General features: G+C 42.7%; 2 protein-coding genes across 3 annotated transcripts in view; one reads left to right on the top strand and one right to left on the bottom strand.

The window, feature by feature from the left end:
* The window catches only part of LOC118371780 (vesicular, overexpressed in cancer, prosurvival protein 1-like), a 77,039-nt gene extending 59,830 nt beyond the window's left edge, over positions 1-17,209 (top strand). The window contains exons 5-6 of the mRNA XM_035757376.2: positions 6,000-6,133; positions 14,902-17,209. Coding sequence (XP_035613269.1) covers positions 6,000-6,133; positions 14,902-15,083 — 316 coding nt within the window. The 3' untranslated portion in view covers positions 15,084-17,209. The remainder of the gene's footprint in view (positions 1-5,999; positions 6,134-14,901) is intronic.
* Positions 17,210-17,741: 532 nt separating this feature from the next.
* Positions 17,742-23,284, bottom strand: part of lancl2 (LanC lantibiotic synthetase component C-like 2 (bacterial)) — a 57,092-nt gene continuing 51,549 nt past the window's right edge. For both annotated transcript variants that reach the window (XM_035757358.2, XM_035757364.2), the window contains one exon: positions 17,742-18,534. In XM_035757358.2, the coding sequence (XP_035613251.1) occupies positions 18,458-18,534 (77 nt within the window). In that variant the 3' untranslated portion in view covers positions 17,742-18,457. The remainder of the gene's footprint in view (positions 18,535-23,284) is intronic.

The following is a 23,284-nucleotide window of genomic DNA, read 5'->3' as shown; positions in this document are numbered from 1 at the left end:
TCTACACTGGAGGTGCACACCAAGATGACATTGGATGTTCCTGATTGGCTTAGTTACAGTTTTTACATCCATTGAGAATAACAATAGTTCTTCAATGTATTTGAAAATCTTTCCAGCTCTCTCCCTTCTGATAACAATTCAGCATGATAGGGAAAAATGTCATGCTCTGATCCAGTGGAAACGTCATAAAATAGGCCTACCTGATGCCCTCTTATCCCTTGTGCAAATAGCCTACAGCTGTGTCTGTCTTGAGCTCACAGGCCCTGGAATCTCTGAGGGCCCAGAATATTCTATACAATGTTGCAGGTTTTCTAGCTGGAGTTGATTCATGTTCGTTGCAGACAGGCCATGCGTAGCCAATGTGATTTATAGGGTATTTATTTTATCAGGATATGTTCTACCTGCAGGCTGCATTGTTATTATTTGTTGGCTTTATGTAGGCTATTTTGACAGAGTTGACAATGGCAATAGAAGTTACTTTTTAGGTTTGTTTCATTTTCATTTAGAATTGGATAGAATTATGATTAACCACAATGACAATTAATTTGAGATACGAAGACTTTATTATAAATTAAATGAAACTGTGCCACGAAAATGTGCATATGAAAACCATAACTGGCATGCAGATCGGTATACATTTTAAGATAAAATGACGTTCCACACTAGAAAGGTTGCCGACTCCTCCTGTTGCCGATACCGGCAACTTCAGGAGAGTAACGGCAGAATCTGCAAAAGCCAGCAGGAGCGAGAGGAGGATGGTCAGGTCAGGTTAAGCTTTTTTCTTCTGGTTTTCATTATTTCTGGCTCCCTCTTGAGTCAATTGTGTCTTATTTCATCAAACAGTGTGCTTAAATCATCAGACTCTCAATACCTATACAGTACCAGTCAAAAGTTTGGACACAACTACTCATTCAAGGGGTTTTCTTTATTTTTACTGTTTTCTACATTATAGAATAATAGTGAAGACCTCAAAACTATGAAATAACACATACGGAATCGTATAGTAACCAAAGGAGTGTTGAACAAATCAAAATATATTTGAGATTCTTCAAAGTAGCCACCCGTTTCTTTGATGACAGCTTTGCACTCTCTTGGCATTCTCTCAACCAGCTTCATGAGGAATGCTTTTCAAACAGTCTTGAAGGAGTTCCCACATATGATGAGCACTTGTTTGCTCCAACTCATCCCAAACCATCTCATCACTCTCCTTCTTGGTCAAATAGCCCTTACACAGCCTGGAGGTGTGTTTTGTGTCATTGTCCTGTTGAAAAACAAATGATAGTCCCACTAAGCGCAAACCAGATGTGATGGCGTATCACTGCAGAATGCTATGGTAAAAATGCTAGTTAAGTGTGCCTTGAATTCAAAATAAATCACCCGACAATGTCACCAGCAAAGCACCATCACACCTCCTCCTTCATGCTTCACGGTGGGAACCACACAAGCGGAGATCATCCGTTCACCTACTCTGCGTCTCACAAAGACACCACTTTTGAAACCAGAAATCTCAAATTTGGACTCATCAGAACAAAGGAGAGATTTCCACCAGTCTAATGTCCATTGCTCGTGTTTTTTTGGCCCAAGCTCGTCTTTTCTTCTTATAGGTGCCCTTTAGTAGTGGTTTCTTTGCAGCAATTTGACCACGAAGGCCTGATTCATGCGATCTCCTCTGAACAGTTTGATGTTGAGATGTGTCTATTACTTGAACTCTGCAGCACTTATTTGGGCTGCAATATCTGGGGTGTAGTTAACCCTTAATGAACGTATCCTCTTCAGCAGAGGTAACTCTGGGTCTTCCTTTCCTGTGGCGGTCCTCATGAGGGCCAGTTTCATCATAGCATTTGATGGTTTTTGCTACTGCACTTGAAGAAACTTTTAAAGTTCTTGAAATTTTCCCGGTTAGTCTGCATGAAGCAGGCCTTCATGGTCGAATTTCTGCGAAGAAACCACTAATAAAGGACACCAATAAGAAGAAGTCTTCACTATTATTCTACAATGTAGAAAATAGTGAAAAATAAAAATAAACCCTTGAATGAGTAGGTGTGTCCAAATTTTGACTGGTACTGTGTGTGTGCGTGTGTGCGTGTGCAAAGTCGAAAATGTACATACACTTAGGTTGGAGTCATTTAAACTAATTTTTCAACCACTCCACAAATTTCTTGTTAACAAACTATAGTTTTGGCAAGTCGGTTAGGACATCTACTCTGTGCATGACACTAGTCATTTTTCCAACAATTGTTTACAATTGTTTTTATTTCAGTTATAATTCACTGTATCACAATTCCAGTGGGTGAGAAGTTTACATACACTAAGTTGACTGTGCCTTTAAACAGCTTGGAAATTCCCCAGACCTCAGGGGGGAAAAAATGCAGACCTCCACAAGTCTGGTTCATCCTTGGGAGAAATTTCCAAACGCCTGAAAGTACCGCTTTCATCGGTAGAAACAATAGTACGCAAGTATAAACACCATGGGACCACGCAGCCGACATACCGCTCAGGAAGGAGACGCGTTCTGTCTCCTAGAGATGAACGTACTTTGGTGCGAAAAGTGCAAATAAATCCCAGAACAACAGCAAAGGAACTTGTGAAGATTCTGGAGGAGACAGGTACAAAAGTATCTATATCCACAGTAAAATGAGTCCTTTATCGACATAACCTGAAAGGCCGCTCAGCAAGTAAGAAACCACTGCTCCAAAACCGCCATAAAAAGCCAGACTACGGTTTGCAACTGCACATGGGGACAAAGATTGTACTTTTTTGAGAAATGTCCTCTGGTCTGATGAAACAAAAATATAACTGTTTGGCCAGAATGACCATTGTTATGTTTGGAGGAAAAATGGGGAGGCTTGCAAGCCAAAGAATAACCATCCAAACCATGAAGCACGGGGGTGGCAGCAGCATGTTGTGGGGGTGCTTTGCTGCAGGAGGGACTGGTACACTTCACAAAATAGATGGCATCATGAGGGAGGAACATTATGTGAATATATTGAAGCAACATCGCAAGACATCAGTCAGGAAGTTAAAGCTTGGTCTCAAATGGGTCTTCCAAATGGACAATGACCCCAAGCATACTACCAAAGTTGTGGCAACATGGCTTAAGGACAATAAAGTCAAGGTATTGGAGTGACCATCACAAAGCCCTGACCACAATCCTATAGAAAATTTGTGGGCAGAACTGAACAAACATGTGCGATTTAAGGAGGCCTACAAACCTGACTCAGTTACACCAGCTCTGTCAGGAGGAATGGGCCAAAATTCACCCAACTTATTGTGGGAAGCTTGTGGAAGACTACCCAAACGTTTGACCCAAGTGAAACAATTTAAAGGCAATGCTACCAAATACTAATTGAGTGTATGTAAACTTCTGACCCGCTGGGAATGTGACGAAGGAAATAAAAGCTGAAATAAATAATTCTCTCTACTATTATTCGGACATTTCACATTCTTAAAATAAAGTGGTGATCCTAAATGACCTATGACAGGGAATTTCTACTAGGATTAAAAGTCAGGAATTGTGAAAACTGAGTTTAAATGTATTTGGCTAAAGTGTATGTAAACTTCTGGCTTCAACTGTATATTGTGTGTGTGTGTGTGTGTGTGTGTTAATGGAACTATTTCTTGAGTTTGAGTTGGTATCCTGTCGGAAGGAAGCAGGATGATTTTGACTATTCCTGATATCATGTATAGTACCGCGTCTACTCAGGTTCCTCAAATGTACACTGCTCAAAAAAATAAAGGGAACACTTAAACAACAAAATGTAACTCGAAGTCAATCACACTTCTGTGAAATCAAACTTTCCACTTGGGAAGCAACACTGATTGACAATAAATTTCACATGCTGTTGTGCAAATGGAATAGACAACAAGTGGAAATTATAGGCAATTAGCAAGACACCCCCAATAAAGGAGTGGTTCTGCAGGTGGTGACCACAGACCACATCTCAGTTTCTATGCTTCCTGGCTGATGTTTTGGTCACTTTTGAATGCTGGCGGTGCTTTCACTCTAGTGGTAGCATGAGACGGAGTCTACAACCCACACAAGTAGCTCAGGTAGTGCAGCTCATCCAGGATGGGACATCAATGCGAGCTGTGGCAAGAAGGTTTGCTGTGTCTGTCAGCGTAGTGTCCAGAGCATGGAGGTGCTACCAGGAGACAGGCCAGTACATCAGGAGACGTGGAGGAGCCCGTAGGAGGGCAACAACCCAGCAGCAGGACCGCTACCTCCGCCTTTGTGCAAGGAGGAGCACTGCCAGAGCCCTGCAAAATGACCTCCAGCAGGCCACAAATGTGCATGTATCTGCTCAAACGGTCAGAAACAGACTCCATGAGGGTGGTATGAGGGCCCGACGTCCACAGGTGGGGGTTGTGCTTACAGCCCAACACTGTGCAGGACGTTTGGCATTTGCCAGAGAACACCAAGATTGGCAAATTCGCCACTGGTGCCCTGTGCTCTTCACATATGAAAGCAGGTTCACACTGAGCACATGTGACAGATGTGACAGAGTCTGGAGACGCCGTGGAGAACGTTCTGCTGCCTGCAACATCCTCCAGCATGACCGGTTTGGCGGTGGGTCAGTCATGGTGTGGGGCGGCATTTCTTTGGGGGGCCGCACAGCCCTCCATGTGCTCGCCAGAGGTAGCCTGACTGCCATTCGGTACCGAGATGAGATCCTCAGACCCCTTGTGAGACCATATGCTGGTCCGGTTGGCCCTGGGTTCCTCCTAATGCAAGACAATGCTAGACCTCATGTGGCTGGAGCGTGTCAGCAGTTCCTGCAAGAGGAAGGCATTGATGCTATGGACTGGCCCGCCCGTTCCCCAGACCTGAATCCAATTGAGCACATCTGGGACATCATGTCTCGCTCCATCCACCAACGCCATGTTGCACCACAGACTGTCCAGGAGTTGGCGGATGCTTTAGTCCAGGTCTGGGAGGAGATCCCTCAGGAGACCATCCGCCACCTCATCAGGAGCATGCCCAGGCGTTGTAGGGAGGTCATACAGGCACGTGGAGGCCACACACTCGACTGAGCCTCATTTTGACTTGTTTTAAGGACATTACATCAAAGCTGGATCAGCCTGTAGTGTGGTTTTCAACTTTAATTTTGAGTGTGACTCCAAATCCAGACCTCCATGGGTTGATAAATTTGATTTCCATTGATCATTTTTGTGTGATTTTGTTGTCAGCACATTCAACTATGTAAAGAAAAAAGTATTTAATAAGAATATTTCATTCATTCAGATCTAGGATGTGTTATTTTAGTGTTCCCTTTATTTTTTTGAGCAGTGTATATTACACAGGTGTAATTGCACATGTTCCCTAATCATGTCTTTTTACCCTTTTTCAGATGGAGGTTTTAGGTATATGTGATGTACTAATTCCGCTGCTAAATCACGCTCCTGCTTTACCGTTTTGTCTGATCAGACAAAAAGCTGTCTGGCTGCGGCGTTGACAAGTCATTTAAATCTTCAAGATTGATGGTGATATGTGGTTTACAATTCATCTGCACTGCCTCAATATCCTCTCTCTCAATTGAGAAGTTACAGTGGCTCCTAACTAAGCTGTTAAAGTAAGTAATTCATAGGGTCTTTTGGTGCAGTCTTTAAGGAGATTACTACTGGACTTTTTGGGATGCTCGTCACCTTTCCTCCCCTTTCTGTTCTGAGATTTAAATCTCTGGCTGGCCCACTATAATCCCAATGAAATGTGGGCAAACTCTCATTGCCGGTGGAAATGGAAAAAAGGTACAAGTTACAGTGAAAAATGCATTTTTTGTAAAAGGTGCAAAATATAAAAGGGAGTACAGTGTTCAGGTTTATTCACCCTCCATTGCTCTCGCCCTCACGGCTGATCGGTGGCTCCAATTGGTTCAGCAGCGGTGTCTGTTAGGGATGTTACTGTATGACCTTATGACCTCAGACACTTTGGTCAGTGGAGGTCACAGTGCATCCAGGTTCTGTGCTTATCAAAAGATCTTGAACTAACTCTCTCTCGCCAGGCTGATGCTGATGATGGGGGTGCTGTTCTGCTGCGGTGCAGGCTTCTTCATCCGTAGGCGCATGTACCCCTCGCCCCTCAGCGACGAGCCTGTCTTCAACGTCTCCTTCACCAGGCAGCCCGTATCCACGCCAGGTCAGTAGACTAAGAGACACACGTGCCAACATCACACTGCACTTGACTTTCAAAAGTCATTTACACTTGCACTTTGTTTAGGGGTTTTTATCCCTATGGATTTAGTCTGAAGCCCTTAATGTACGTGCAACTTTGTACAATGTTGTTTTGTTGGTGGAATATGCTGATAGTAAAGCCTGTTGTTTTGCCATGTCGAACAAGACAAATAGATCTATCAGCATTGGAATATCATTGTATTTGAATTCTCAAATGGGTGTGGGTGGGCGGGTGGAGTAGAATAGGCCAGAAGGCTAAATGGGAAAAACAGTAAAATAATATTTTTTTTTTTAAATACCGAAAGCATTTCTTTCCAGAAGCCATGAGAAAATTGTCCGGCTGCAGGGACTGTGCCGGGGGATTAACACTACTGCCTGTATTTACTGGTGGCACAGACGCTGTATCATCCGTTCCTACTCTTAAATTGCCCTTGTCTAACGATTGTGTCTGAAGCCGAGCTTGCATCTCGGCTATCCTCACCATAAGGTGATAGTTCTCCTTTATATTAAGTTTACAGCGATTGCAATGAGAGGGCATCATGTCATTTAGCGTTCTTTTTTTCTGGCCGGAGGAGGTCCTGCAGATCTATGTCCAGATAACGTGTCAGGAGTTTAAAAGGAGAATACAAAAATGTAGTGAGGACAAAACTAAGACCTTGGTAAACTTCTTAAAAACAGTTATTAAGAGTATAAAGTGAAAACGTTTGGCAGGTAGCCAAGTAGCAACAACAAATAAAGCAGTACAGAGACAACACAGAAGTATGTTGTGTCACCAGTCGTGTTTGTGTATTTAGGCTAAATTAATGTGTATGGTTTTAGTTTCCAAAGGTTGCTGATTGCGAACTCTGCAGCATGGGTTGGAGACCGACTGTTATTTTCTCCTAGTACTTAATTTCAATTCCCATGGCAACTTTACACATTGGCGTGTGTTCATGCTGCACAATGCATCGCAGAATGTTGGTGTTCACCAGGATACACACGCACATTTTACATACTTTATTTGAATCCACCAATCAAGTACATTAAAAAAAGGATCCACACATTTCAAAGGTCTCTGTATGCATAGACTCTCAAGGGTACAGAAAGCATCTCCTCCTCCAAACAGCTCGGCTGCCCACGACCACTGAAGCAGAGCAGTACCGAGACAACTGGTTTGCCCTAGTCTTTGGCAGGCCCACAATCTGGAGACACGTGCACACACACACACACACACACACACACACACACACACACACACACACACACACACACACACACACACACACACACACACACACACACACACACACACACACACACACACACACACACACACACACACACACACACACACACACACACACACACACACACACACACACACACACACACACACACACACACACACACACACACACACACACACACACACACACACACACACACACACACACACTCACACACACACACACACACACACACACACACACACACACACACACACACACACACACACACACACACACACACACACACACACACACACACACACACACACACACACACACACACACACACACACACACACACACACACACACACACACACACACACACACACACACACACACACACACACACACACACACACACACACACACACACACACACACACACACACACACACACACACACACACACACACACACACACACACACACACACACACACACACACACACACACACACACACACACACACACACACACACACACACACACACACACACACACACACACACACACACACACACACACACACACACGTTTGATTTACTAACCTTATGGGGACCAAACCATTGATTCACATTCAAAGTCCTATTTTCCCTTAAGCTAACCTTAACCCCTAAGCCTAAAATATACTTTTTATATACTTTTTCTTTGTGAGGACTGGTAAAAAGGCCCCACTGGTCTGAATTGTCCTTGTTTTACTATCCTTGTGAGGTCTGGCCCCAACAAGGATAATAAAAACTCCAAAGAACACACACTTGATGTCAGTGTTGTCTCTTAGTTGTGGGAACAGTGTGTGGGATGTTTGTCATAAATATTTAATGTGTTGCTTCCTGTGTCAGAACACAGTGGGGGCTGTGAGCTGTTTAGGAGGAGGCTGAAAGAGAAACTGCTGTCCTAGTGTCAGACCGTCTTACTTTCAGAAGGCATTGTATATGATTGTATATGTACCCTTGACTTATTCCACATTTTGTGTTAGAGCCTGAATTAGAAATGGATTAAATACATTTTTCTCCCACCCATGTACACAAAATATCTCATAATGACAGTGAAAACATGGTTTTATAAATGTTTGCTAATTTATTTCAAATTAAATATGGAATATCAAATTTACATAAGTACTCACACCCCTGAGTCAATACATGTTAGAATCACCTTTGGCAGTGATTACAGCTATGAGTCTTTCTGGGTAAGTCTCTAAGAGCATTGTACACCTGGATTGTACAATATTTGCACATTATTTAAAAAATTCTTCAAGCTCTGTCAAGTTTTCTTTTTTTTTTTTAGCATTGCTAGACAGCCGTTTTCAAGCCTTGCCATAGATTTTCAAGCCGAATTTAAGTCAAAACTGTAACTAGGCCACTCAGGAACATTCAATGTTGTCTTGGTAAGCAACTACAGTGTCTATTTGGCCTTGTGGTTTCGGTTATTGTCCTGCTGAAAGGTGAATTTGTCTTCCAGTGTCTATAGGAAAGCAAATGGAAGCAGGTTTTCTTTAGTTTTTTTGCCAGTGCTTAGCTCTATTCAGTTTATTTTCATCCTAAAAACTCCACAGTCCTTGCCAATGACAAGCATACTTAGAACATGATGTTGTGTTAGATTTGCCCCAAACAACAATGTTTATGAAGGACATAAAGTTAATTTCTTTGCCACATTTTTTGCAGGTTGCCTTACTGCAAACAGGATGTGTGTTTTGGTATATTTTTATTCTGTACAGGCTTCCTTTTCAGTCTGACATTTAGGTTACAACAGTTACAGAGTTTAATGGCTGTGATAGGAGAAAACTGAGGATGGATCAATAACATTGTAGTTACTCCACAACACTGAAGTCACCATTGGCGTCATAGTGAAATCCCTGAGTGGTTTCCTTCCTCTCCGGCAACTGTGTTAGGAAGGAGGCCTGTATCTTTGTAGTGACTGAGTGTATTGATACACCATCCAAAGTGTAATTAATAACTTAACCATGCTCAAAGAGATATACAATGTCTTCTTTTTTTATTACCCATCTACCAATAGGTGCCCTTCTTTGCGAGACATTGGAAAACCTCCCTGGTCTTTGTGGTTGAAAATGTGTTTCAAATGTACTGCTCAACTGAGAACCTTACAGATAATTGTACGTGTGGTGTACAGAGATGAGGTAGTCATTAAAAAAATCATGTTAAATACTATTATTGCACATGGAGTGAGTCCATGCAACTTATCATGTGACTTGTTAAGCACATTTTTACTCCTGAACTTATTTAGGCTTGCCATAACAAAGTGGTTGTATACTTATTCACTCCAGACATTTCAGCTTTTCATTTTTTTAGATTTGTAAAAAAAAAATCAAAAAATATAATTCCACTTTGACATTATGGGGTATTGTGTGTAGGCCAGTCACACACAATCTCCATTTCATCTATTTTAAATTCAGGCTGTAACACAACAAAACATGTCAAGGGTTGTGAATACATTCTAAAGGCACTGTACATGTACTGTAGGCAAAATGTCTTGGCAATGGTTTGTTTGTGTTGAATGTAGGTGTCTGTACTAAGAATTTAATTATCTAACATTTTTTGATAACAAAATGGGGAAGGCACTGTATATCTGTTGTTATTCTCCATTACTCTCTTCTTCAATGACGCAATGCCCGCAGTTAAGTTGAAATAGAGCCAGTGTGGTGGATGCGTTCTTTCATGTCAGAAAAGTGTTTGGTGTGTTGTTGCTTCCTCAGTGTGATGGGAGTGTTTGGAATTGAGATCCAAAACACACACACACACACACACACACACACACACACACACACACACACACGCACACACACACACACACACACACACACACACACACACACACACACACACACACACACACACACACACACACACACACACACACACACACACACACACACACAGCCGCTCTATATCCAAGTAATCCATTTAGGCTAAATTAATGTGTATAGTTTTGGTTTCCAAGGCTGTTGATTGCAAACTTGGCAGCATGGGTTGTAGAGAGACTTGTATTTTCTCCTAGTACTTATTTTCAATTTCCATGGCAACTTTACACATTGGTATGTATGCATGGACACTCAAAAGGTCAGAAAGCACTTCCTTCTCCAAACAGCTAGGCTGCACATTGCAGCTGAAACAGAGTAGTACCTAACCAACTCGTTTGCCCTAGTCTTTGCCAGGCCCCCAATCTGGAGGCCATGCACTGCAAACCTGTGCACGTGGCCGAGACACAGACACGCACGCACTCACATAGACGTTTGCTTAACTAACCTTGTGGGGACCAAACAATTGATTCCCATTCAAAATCCTATTTCCCTCACCTTAACCCTAAACCTAACCCTAATTCTAACCTTAACCTTAATTGAAACCCTAACCCCGAAGCCTAAAATAGCCTTTTTCCTTGTGGGAACCTGCAAAATGTCTCCACTTGTCCGAAGGATAGTAAAACCAAAAACAACATACTTGTGTGACCATTGAGAGCTTCAAGATCCTTGGTGTCCACATCACACCAAGACAGCCGTGAAGAGGGCACGACAAGCCTATTCCCCCTCAGAAAACTAAAAAGATTTGGCATAGGTCCTCAGATCCTCAAAAGGTTCTACAGCTGCAACATCGAGAGCATCAATGCCTGGTACGGCAATTGCTCGGCCTCCGACCGCAAGGCACTTCAAAGGGTAGTGCGTACGGCCCAGTACATCACTGGGGCTAAGCTGTCTAGGACAAAAAGGCTTCTCAACAGTTTTTACCCCCGAGCCATAAGATTCCTGAACAGGTAATCAAATGGCTACCTGGACTATTTGCATTGTGTGCCCCCCCCAGTAGCTGCTGCTACTCTCTGTTTATCATATATGCATAGTCACTTTAACTATACATTCATGTACATACTACCTCAATTGGCTCGACCAACCTGTATATAGCCTCGCTACTGTTATAGCCTCGCTACTCTATATAGCCTCGCTACTGTTATAGCCTCGCTACTGTTATAGCCTCGCTACTCTATATAGCCTCGCTACTGTTATAGCCTCGCTACTGTATATAGCTATATAGAGCCTCGCTACTGTTATAGCCTCGTTACTGTATATAGCCTCGCTACTGTATATAGCCTCACTACTGTATGTAGCCTCGCTACTGTATATAGCCTCGCTACTGTATGAAGCCTCGCTACTGTATATAGCCTCACTACTGTATGTAGCCCCGCTACTGTATGAAGCCTCGCTACTGTATAGCCTCACTACTGTATAGCCTCACTACTGTATAGCCTCACTACTGTATGTAGCCTCGCTACTTTATAGCCTCACTACTGTATAGCCTCACTACTGTATAGCCTCACTACTGTATAGCCTCATAGCCCCGCTACTGTATGTAGCCTCGCTATGTATAGCCTCACTACTGTATAGCCTCACTGTATATCAGCCCCGCTACTGTATGTAGCCTCGCTACTGTATAGCCTCACTACTGTATAGCCTCACTACTGTATAGCCTCACTACTGTATGTAGCCCCGCTACTGTATGAAGCCTCGCTACTGTATGCCTCACTACTGTATAGCCTCACTACTGTATAGCCTCACTACTGTATGTAGCCTCACTACTGTATGGCCTCACTGTATGGCCTCACTACTGTATAGCCTCACTACTGCATATAGCCTCACTACTGTATAGCCTCACTACTGTATGTAGCCTCCTACTGTATAGCCTCACTACTGTATGTAGCCTCACTACTGTATAGCCTCACTACTGTATGTAGCCTCACTACTGTATAGCCTCACTGTATGTAGCCTCACTGTATAGCCTCACTACTGTATAGCCTCACTACTGTAGCCTCGCTACTGTATAGCCTCACTACTGTATAGCCTCACTACTGTGGTCCTTCTGTGGCTCAGTTGGTAGAGCATGGCGCTTGTAACGCCAGGGTAGTGGGTTTTCACCACCCATACGTAGAATGTATGCACACATGACTGTAAGTCGCTTTGGACTAAATGGCATATATTATTATTATTATATTATTATATTATTATATTATTATTATATTATTATATTATATTATTATTATATATTACTGTATTCGCTACTGTTATTTTTCACAGCCTTTTTACTGTTTTATTTATTTACTTAACTATTGTTCACCTAACACCTTTTTTTGCACTGTTGGTTAGAGCCTGTAAGTAAGTATTTCCCTGTAAGGTCTACCTACACCTGTTGTATTCTTAGTTGTGTGTGGGATGTTTGTCATAGATAGTTGATGTATTGCTTCCTGTGTCAGTGGAGGCTTTGAGCTGTTTAGAAGGAGGATGAAAGAGAAAATGCTGCCCTAGTGTCAGACCATCTTACAATCATGTATATTTTTTGTTATTCTCCATTACCTCCACTTTAATGATGACAACCAATGATGCAATGCCTGCAGTTTAAGTAGAGAGATGGTTGGTGGTGGATCTGTCCTTTCACATCAGAGAAGTGTTTGGTTTGTTGTTTTCGCAGTGTGATGGGAGTGTTTAGAAGTGAGTTCCAAACCTTCCGCTTCATAAACCTTTCATCCGACTGATTGCACCCAATCTCAAGACAACTGCCACCCTTATCCCACAAATGAGTTGAATTAGTTGTCACCAAGGTAGAAAATCACCTCACACAACATCTCAGAAGTAGTGTATAAATATCGCTGACTCTGGTCAACTTGAACAAATCATCATCATCACTATTATTTGGCCTTTTCCCCAGACTAAAATCCCACTGATGGCAAAACTCCAGTCACAGCAGTTTCCTTCGCTTCTCTTTTTCTGCTTATTCAGAACTAAGTCGACTGTAAACAAATAGGATGCCAGCAATATGACCTCTGAACTTCCAGCTGTTGCAGAATGACCCGTAGGAAAGATATCTGGTGACATTTAATTAGCACATTCAAAATGAGCTCGCCGCGCTTTACCCGGAGGGGGTCCAACCAACCTGCTTGTACTGTAGCTTGTCTTTTTTACCACCACCTTTTATTCCCTAGTTAACCACCTGGTATAGAAATGAAAGAGCGAGAGATGGTGCTTTCGTAGGTGCTCTGTCATTGAAAGTGAGTTTATTGAGGCTGCTTCAAATCATGTACGATATTTTTTATTGTGTTTTTTATTTCACCTTTATTTAACCAGGTCGGCTAGTGACCTGTGACCTGGCCAAGATAAAGCAAAGCAGTGCGACAATAAAACAACACAGAGTTACACATGGGATAAACATAAAGGGGCGCATGGACCTTGTAGCTGTAAATCCTGATTGACCCAGGTTAGAAAGGCCTCTAGGTTTCTCCTGGATCTATCCAGAGAGGAACAGAACCCATCCTCCACCTTGGCCTGCCGGTGTAGCAGCACGATGTGTTGCTCGTTGTTATCGGTGCCCCCTCAGGAGTCACTGAGAGTAGGAGAACCGCACACTCTTTCGTTACCGTGAAACGTTTTATGCTTCAACCCCTCTATCTGCTTTACACAGAAGATTAGAGGAGGGAGGATGAGTAGAAGAGTGGATGAAGTTAATGAAAGAGAGATGTTTCCAGAATTCAGGGCTTTGTTGAGTTGAGAAGTTAGTAGAAATGTTAAGCGAATCAGCGAGCTCCAGTCACTGGCCTTTTGACTCCCAAACTTTTCCAAAAGACTTCAAACTGCTATTTGGACTGAAAAGTAGGGCACCTAATCATACTGCCAGCTTTCCCAACGAAAGCTATTTGAAAGGGCAAAAATAAATGGGATCGTTCATTATATCATTCAGTCATGCAGAAAATTGTATTCAGTGCTCCAATAATATATGGACGTTTAATTTCATTCTTGGGTTCGATGGCTATGGAGTTCCAGGCACTGGAGAATTGAACATGAGGGAGAACACTGTCATTTCTTTTGTTTTCACTCTCACTGGGTTGTTGTGCGTCACAAAGCATCAATAAACCTATTAACATGGCTTATTCCTTTCATGTTTATATCAGGGAACATGGGAAAACACATTTTAAGTGTTCATTCAAATTGAATCCTGTGTTATTTTCAATCGGTTCAGAAATAGACTTTCAAGTAGTGGCACAGATGATTGGGCTGCCATTATGCTTCTCCATTTTGAAAACAATCAAAAGACAGCTTTTTGTAAAGCAAAGTTTGATTGTAATGGCAAAGATTATAGTAGTGCTTGATGCACTGTTGTGTTTCTTTAAGGAAACAGGAAATGCAAATGAGCATGCAATCACCAGACCCACACACATTAAGTAGTTCCACAAATCACATTTTATACACACACACACACACACACACACACACACACACACACACACACACACACACACACACACACACACACACACACACACACACACACACACACACACACACACACACACACACACACACACACACACACACACACACACACACACTCTCTTTTGTTCACAGAATGTATATTTGTACCAAACGCTTGTAAAAAGATGATTAACAGTGGTCTCTCTGTGTCTTCCCCATGCAGTATCCCAGCAACCTGGCATGGTGGGCTACGGCGACCCTGGCGTCATGACATCACCCCTCACCCCCACCTACCCTATCCAGCTCGGCCCTGCCCACATGAGCGCCTACCCTCCACCGCCCTCGTACTGCAACCACCCACCCCCGCCCTACGAACAGGTGTTCAGGACACCAGAGAAGAGGTAAAGGCTGCCAGTGTCTGTGGCGTCATTGACGGAGACCATTGGCATCCCCTCCGTTTCTTCTCCTTCATGGTGACCTCATCACGAGCAGAACTGACAGGACAAGGAGAGGAGGGGACATCTACAGTCTGTCTGCCACTGTTATACCTTCAACATCAGCCCAAGTGCTAGGGACAAGATACCTTTAGAGACAAACTGCCTTCTGGGGACCTGTGCCGCAGGCAGTGGTCTTCTGGACAAAGACGGGCTGAATTTATCTCCGTATCTCCACGGCTTGGATGTCACTGTCATTCACCCTTCCTCCATCTTGCCCACTTTTTTCACAAATGCAGAACTATCCACCGCAGTCTCTTCTGCTGGCAATGCCATCTTGATGGGCATGGTCTGTGACTGTGATATGTACTGAGTCGCTCACAGAGTCCTGTAGATGGGGGTTCATGCCACAGACACCAAACTGTGGAAGTCGATGACGAAAGCTTACCCAAGATCAGCACATTGCTTTTAGATGAATATCGATTCAAGTAAACATTAGGGTTGAGAAGCTGATCCAGGACCAAGGGCATAAGACCAACCACTATCTAAACTGTACAGGAGCAATATCAAATTTGAGTTGAAAGACACCTTGGAGAAGTTGAAAACAAAAGGTGTTTAAATGGCTTAAAAGGTTCAAAGACTTTCCTACTATGAGGCTGAATAATTGGGCTTCTCTCTGTAGCTGGCTGTGTTCGCCTAACACTGAGAAAATGTTAAATAGACAATAAACACTTGTCAGGATGCGTTGTGCAAATTGTGCCCATTTGCTGTGAAGGGAAAGGAAACCGACCTGGATTTATCAGACCTATTATGTGCACTGGAGAGAGCGGTAATTATGAGAGGCCGATTTGTTTGGAATGTTTCATTCACATTATGACTAAAATGTAAATGTAGAATCAAGTCAACCAGACGGACCCCCAATTGAGACCAAGACAAGTGGTTTCAAATGACAATTTGTCAGTGACTGCATGGGTACGGTGAAACCTACCACAACTCTACCTACGCCATATTCTCTAAGCATCCATTTCCACTCGAAGTGAGATGTGATCCCCGTAGAAGTTCAGCCATGGTTCTCAGATCGACTTCAGTTTGTACAGTAAGGAGCTCAACCACAATGAGGATTAACCCAAAACGATATGTTTGTTTCACACACGTAGGTCGCAACTGGATTACATTTTGCATATGGGAAGCGTTTCTGACCAATGGCCCATCCCAGTGAAACTGCTTACTTACGGATTCTCCATTTCTGTGCTGCAATAATCTCTAGACAAAGTAGTGGTAGTCACAAAACCTAGCTGCACTCTTTCAGTAACCTAGTTCCTCAAACACGATGTACCATCTGTTCGCCATTTAAACATCTCCCGTTAGAATGCTAACGACCAACTGGTTCTGCGTAGGTAGGTACAGCACTGTACATACACCCTTACTGTGGTAAAAATGCTTTTCGTGTATGAATCTGAAACCCTTTTGAATTTTGGAGAATAAAAAAAATGGTTTGCTTTCACATAAACAAGCTATCAAGCTCACATGTAGAATGTGCATGTATAGTAGAGGCCCCATGTCCCAATGGTTGACCAGGTCCTCAAGCTGGCACTGACCATTTGGGTGAAGGTACGTTCTTCTGTTTACACTTATTTGTCAGAGTGGATCAGGCACTCAACCCCTCCACAAAGGCAATCATGTGGAAATGTCCTAAGATAGGGCGTTGACTATTTTCTGGGCAGGATATGAGACATTACCATCTGTTAAAACAGATCGAACTAACCACCCAGTGTTAACGATACAACTGTCATTGACATGGAATGTCCTTGTAGATGTTAGCCGGCAAACTGGGGTACATAGACACTATTAGAGCAGAACCAAGGAGGGAGATCTAATTTATGGTAAGTGTTACTATTGGATGATGTGTATACGTTTGGCTAATATGACATGTCTCTATTTGATCATTTAACTATGCAACCAAGGTTTAAAATGTCATTTGTAGAGTTAGGATGTGCTTTTACTGTTGTACCAAGACGGTTGGTTTTCGGCATTTTACATGACAAAAAAATAGAAATGATCCATCCATATGGTTAATAAAGTTTCCTTCCGATAGAAGTTAGTGTTCATTTATTCCCTTTAAAGTTGTCCGTAACATTCTTCTCACTGTTCAGTCGTGCTTTGAGATTGAAGGTTTTATACTTGGATGTCATATCTGTTGAATGAAAATATTATCATCTGGGAAGGAAAACGGTTCCCCTCAGATAAAATGTAGACCAAATGAATGAGACACTGCCTAGACATTCTTACATAAAATCAGCCAGAAGCCACATTTCTCCACCACTGCAGATAAATACTCAAACACAGAGTCATCCCAGAATGTTAGCTTTGGGTGACTTAACAGTACAGATAACTCCAGGCAATGGCAGTCCTAACTTGGAAGTGATAGGTGGGAGTAATTAATGCTTATGTAACACTCACATTGGCCTGAGGTGGCTTTCTAAAGAACACTAATTGGCCAAACCCCCGTTAAGACTTCCTCCTCCTCATATGTTAAATAAAGCCATCTGTTCGGTACCTCATATTGAGATGCACCACTTTGACTATTGACCAATGTTTTCCAACCCCAAAAACCAAACCGAAGCAGTCAGTCCTCTAAAGGCAGGTAAGAATGCATTTTATTTAAGACATTGTACTGTAATCACTCGGTAAGACAGCAATTGAAGCCCAGTTTATTGTACAACATTCATAATGTAACGCTGTTCGCCTGAGGGAAACAATATCGACGAGAAAAGGTCAAAGCGGCATTGAACAAAATCCTCTCTTCAGCACATTAACCAAATGGAAAATGGGACAAAACACGGTGACACACAAAAAAGCCACGCTAATTTACTGTTAGACATTAACATTTGACTGACACGCACATTCCAAGGCTAATACATGTTTTCTGATGTCCCCATGCAAAGATAATTCGTCTCTAGGGAAGAGGAAGTAGCACTACAAACTGGTGTGGGACAAGGATTAGAGATCACATACAGAGAAGGAGATCTGGATAGGCATGCAGAGGCAAAGATCCACGAACAAAACAGCATTTTCTTCCCATTCACAACAATACCCCAACACACACAGCGTTTACAGAGTTAAAGGCCTAGGGCTTTGGGGTGTTTTTCCTCCGTCCATGTGTCTGAAAAACCAGAGCAGGGGACAACATCCCTCCCCAGGCTGCAGTTCTGGGCTGAGGGTTCCCTTCGTCAAGACGCCAGGGGTCCATCACACCCCAAACCCCCTCATCCAAGAGCCCTGCTCATCGCACTCTCCCAAATGTTCAGAACGGAAGGGGGACGAGGTCCGTCTACGACCCAAAGGTTAAAGTTCAAATGCAGGGAAGCAGGAAGACTCAGGCTGGGTCAAATCTGACAGGTAGTGGATAGCCCCGGCCATACCTGGAAGAGAGAGAATGGTGTATTTCAAATTCAATAAGACGACATTACATGGCATCAACAGCAGCTAATGCTGAATTATTTCACAATTTACAACAGTCAAATACACAAGAAATCTAACGTTAAAACACAAATTTGCTGTGAGTAAGGATGGAGAAAGAAACTAGGTTCTCATTACAAGCAGAGACAGTACAACCTAGGGTTGGCCCGTATACTGTATGCCAGGGTATTCTGAAATACCCACTGAATTTCCAATACAGTTCAATAAATTAAAATGTGTACATCTGAAATAAATACCTGCAGTCAACTTGTGCATTAGGTAATAGATAAAGCAGATCGCATTAATCGCTTCGCCTGTTCGATTATTTTTCATTTGTGAGGTGAGTCACTCCTGCAGCGCAACTTAAGTGAGGTGATCAAGTTACACTTGTAAAAATACAAAACTGAAATACCACATTTACATAAGTATTCAGACCCTTTACCCAGTTCTTCGTTGAAGCACCTTTGGCAGAGATTAGAGCCTCGAGTCTTCTTGGGTATGACACTACAAGCCTGGCGCACCTGTATTTGAGGAGTTTCTCCCATTCTTCTTCTTTGCAGATCCTCTCAAGCTCTGTCAGGTTGGATGGGGGGCGTCACTGCACAGCTATTTTCAGGTCTCTCCAGAAATGTTCAATCAAGTTCAAGTCCGGGCTCTGGCTGGGCCACTCAAGGACATTCAGAGACTTGTCCCGAAGCCACTCCTGCGTTGTCTTGGCAGTGTGCTTCGGTTCGTTGTCCTTTTGGAAGGTGAACCTTCGCCCCAGTCTGAGGTCCTGAGCACTCTGGAGCAGGTTTTCATCAAGGATCTCTGTACTTTGCGCCATTCATCTTTCCCTCAATCATGACTAGTCTCCCAGGCCCTGCCACTGAAAAACATCCCCACAGCATGATGCTGCCACCACCATGCTTCACTGTAGGGATGGTGCCGGGTTCCCTCCAGACGTGATGCTTGGCATTCAGGCCAAAGAGTTCAATCATATTTTTATCAGACCATGGTCTGAGAGTTCTTTAGGTGCCTTTTGGCAAAATCCAAGCAGGCTGTCATGTGCCTTTTACTGGAGGAATGGATTCCATCTGGCCACTGTTCCATAACAGTTGGTGGAATGCTGCGGAGATGGTTGCCCTTCTGGAAGGTTCTCCTATTGCCACAGAGGACCTCTGGAGCTCTGTCAGAGTGACCATCGTGTTCTCGGTCACCTCCCTGACCAAGGCCCTTTTCCTTCGATTGCTCAGTTAGGCTGGGCGGGCAGCTCTAGGAAGAGCCTTGGTGGTACCAAACTTCTTCCATTTAAGAATGATGGAGGCCACGGTTCTCTTGGGGACCTTCAATTGTGCAGAAATGTTTTGGTACCCTTCCCCAGATCTGTGCCTTGACACAATCCTGTCTCGGAGCTCTACTGACAATTCCTTCAACCTCATGGCTTGGTTTTTTGCTCTGACCTGCACTGTCAACTGTGAGACCTTATATTGACAGGTACATGCCTTTCCAAAACATGTCCAGTCAATTGAATTTACCACAGGTAGACTCAAATCAAGTTGAAGAAACATCTCAAGGATGATCAATAGAAATAGGATGCACCTGAACTCAATTTTGATTCTTATAGCAAAGGGTCTGAATTCTTATGTAAATAAGGTAAAAAAAACAATATGTAATAATGTAATATACATTTGTAATGGGGAATTGTGTATAGAATGAGTGTTTTAGAATAAGGCTGTAAGGTAACAAAATGTGGAAAAAGGGAAAGAGCCTGAATACAATACTGAATGCACTGTATATAACTATTAAGTTAACTATCTAAGATGTGCCAAATAAGTCTCTCCAGTTGGGTTTTTTGTCAACTTCCTAGCATTAGTGGCTAATGTTAGCTTGCGATATCAAGCTTCTTGGTAACAGCAGCAGAGACAATCCCCTCCTGGATTAAGAGCCCTGCTGCGTAATATTTGTTTTGTGCGTTATGCAAACGGAGTTCCTCATGAAGCTGGTTGAGAGAATGCAAAGAGTGTGCAAAGCTGTCACAAAGCTGTTTACATGATTCCATATGTGTTATTTCATAGTTTTGATGTCTTCACTATTATTCTACAATGTAGAAAATATTAAAAATAAAGAAAAACCCTTGAATGAGAAGGTGTGTCCAAACTTTTGACTGGTACTGTACTTGCATAACCTTATGAGCTGGGTTGTCTGTCTTGGTAGTCAATTTTTCATGCACTCGTCCACTATGGGGATTCCTTAGTACTTGTTAGCATTCTGGTAGATGTTTGCATCCTAATTTCTTTTGGCGCCACCTGTCTGCACTAACAGGTAATACTGTCTATCCCAGGATGGCACAGGCACGGTATGATGGCACGGAAATCAGGATACCGCCCAACCATACAACCCAATATACATGAAAGCTTGACTTACGAATCACTCACCGTTCGTCATGGAGTTCTTTATCATCGTGAATGAACAAAACCTTCTCAAATCTCTTTGAAATAGTTCAAAGAGCTGAAAATGTACTTGTAACACTGTGGGTACAACAGTAATGTTGTATTCCTCCAGTAATGTGAAATATTACATGTATTCTGTTATTACATTCAAGACATGAACATTCAATATTCTAGGTTGTAGAGCCAACATGGGCCCATATATTACTAATAAAATTAAACTGCTGCAATATTTTTTAACAGACTGTTTATCAGTGGAAGATTAATTCAGGCAGGGATGGGAAAAGGGAGCGTACGTGTTTGTCCGTGTGTGAGAGAGAGGGGGAGACAAAGGGGGTCAAGACCAACCAATCACAGCCCACAAATCTACTCGGACGTGGGCAGCAGCTGGTTGCCTAGGAGATGTGGCGGTAAAACGCCAGGCAAGACGTTTCATGTGGCTGCACACAACACGTGGGTGGGATGGGGGGACAAAGCTGGCATAGGGAAACCTCACCAGTGGACCAATGGCAGAACCAAATAGAGGCCAGTCATTGCCAAACTAAAGGTAACCTACAGTGCCTTTGGAGAGTATTCAGACCCTTCAACCTTTTCCATATTTTGTTACGTTACAGCTTTATTCTCAAATTGAGAATTGTTTTAACGATGATCAATGGAAACAGGATGCACTTGAGCTTGAGTCTCATATCAAAGGGTCTGAATACTTATGTAAATAAAGTATTTTTGTATGAAAACCTGTTTTCGCTTTGTCATTATGGTGTATTTGTGTGTAGATTGCTGAAGATTTCTATTTATTTAATCCATTTTAGAATAAGGCTGTAATCTAACGAAATGTGAAAAAAGTCAAGGGGTCTGACGTCTGAACTCTTACCGAAGACACTGTAATTGCCACTCAGATTATTTGGACTGTGCCCATTGACAGGTTTTATGATGTAAGATCAGCCTTTCCTGACCAGCTGCTAAAGTTATCAAAGTTGACTTCACACCCCACACAATATTTATCAGATTATAATTATAGAAAAAAAATTATGATTAAAATATTAAGTCAATTATCACCTAGTCACAGTGAGGCAGAGAGCTTTAAGTCTCAGGAAGGTTCAGAGAGGTAAGAGCAAAAGCCTCACTAGCTCATTAAACATGACAGTGCAGAAGTCGTTTAGAGTGCACTTCTTTTCCTAAATACATTATCAAATAATTTAACATGCCATGGAACATTAGAATTGCTAACGGAATGTGTTAATTGTGTGTAAAATGTCCAGTAGTTGGTCAATCTCTCAGTTGTATTAGCAATGAGAGAGCAGGGCTCCTCAAATCTCATTAACAGAGAGGTACAGAGTCTCCTCTCCTATCTCCCTAATTTACTACACTGAATGAGGGATGAGTCTGGTGGTGGAAAAAGTACACAAATTGTCATACTTGAATTAAAGTAAAAAGTTCAAGTATATGTAATACATCAAATTCCTTATATTAAGCAAACCAGATGGGATGATTAACTTTTATTTTTTAAATATACTGACAGAGGGGCACACTCCAACACTCAGACTGTCATGCCTGCTCCCACTCTCCCTCTTGTGCAAGGCTGCCCTTCATTACGCACACCTGTCACCACCATTACGCGCAGCTGAGCTATATTGTACTCACCTGGAGTCCATTATCTTGTTGATTACCCCCTCTATATCTATGTGCTCCTCCATTTATTCCCTGTGTCAGCATTGACGTCGGTATTGTTCCCCTGTCCAAATGCTGTTCCTGTTCTGTTTCATGTCCGTTGTTTCATTAAAATGTTCACTCCCTCTACCTGCTTCTCGTCTCCAGCGTCGGTCCTTACAGAATGCTGACACCACTAAAAGAAGCATCAGGGAGTTTTGGTTTTTGTTTTGGTCGGTGATGTCGGGTCCGGGTGCCGTCGCCGATGGACCCAGGGGTGCCTCTGCTAGCTCGTCGGGCTTCCACACTGTAGCTAGCTCGAGAGGTCTTCTTGTCTTGGTGGGCTCAGCAGGCACCCAACCCACGTCGTGCTTCAGCCGGTCCAACAGTCTTGAAGGAGTTCCCACATATGCTGAGCACTTGTTGACTGATTTGTTTAAGACTTTTTTGGTTACTACATGATTCCTTAGTTTTGATGTCTTCTACATTGTAGAATAATAGCGAACGTAGTAAAAATAAAGAAAAACCCTTGAATGAGTAGGTGTCCAAACTTTTGACTGGTACTGTACATATGTAAAGCAAATTCAGTCTGCATTTTCTCGTAAATTACAGAGTGGTTATTACATTGAATGAATGG

This window comes from Oncorhynchus keta, chromosome 4, assembly GCF_023373465.1.
Source record: "Oncorhynchus keta strain PuntledgeMale-10-30-2019 chromosome 4, Oket_V2, whole genome shotgun sequence".
NCBI classification, from domain to species: Eukaryota; Metazoa; Chordata; class Actinopteri; order Salmoniformes; family Salmonidae; genus Oncorhynchus; species Oncorhynchus keta.
Note: the sequence above shows the minus strand (reverse complement) of the source record. Positions and strands in the feature narration are given on the sequence as shown.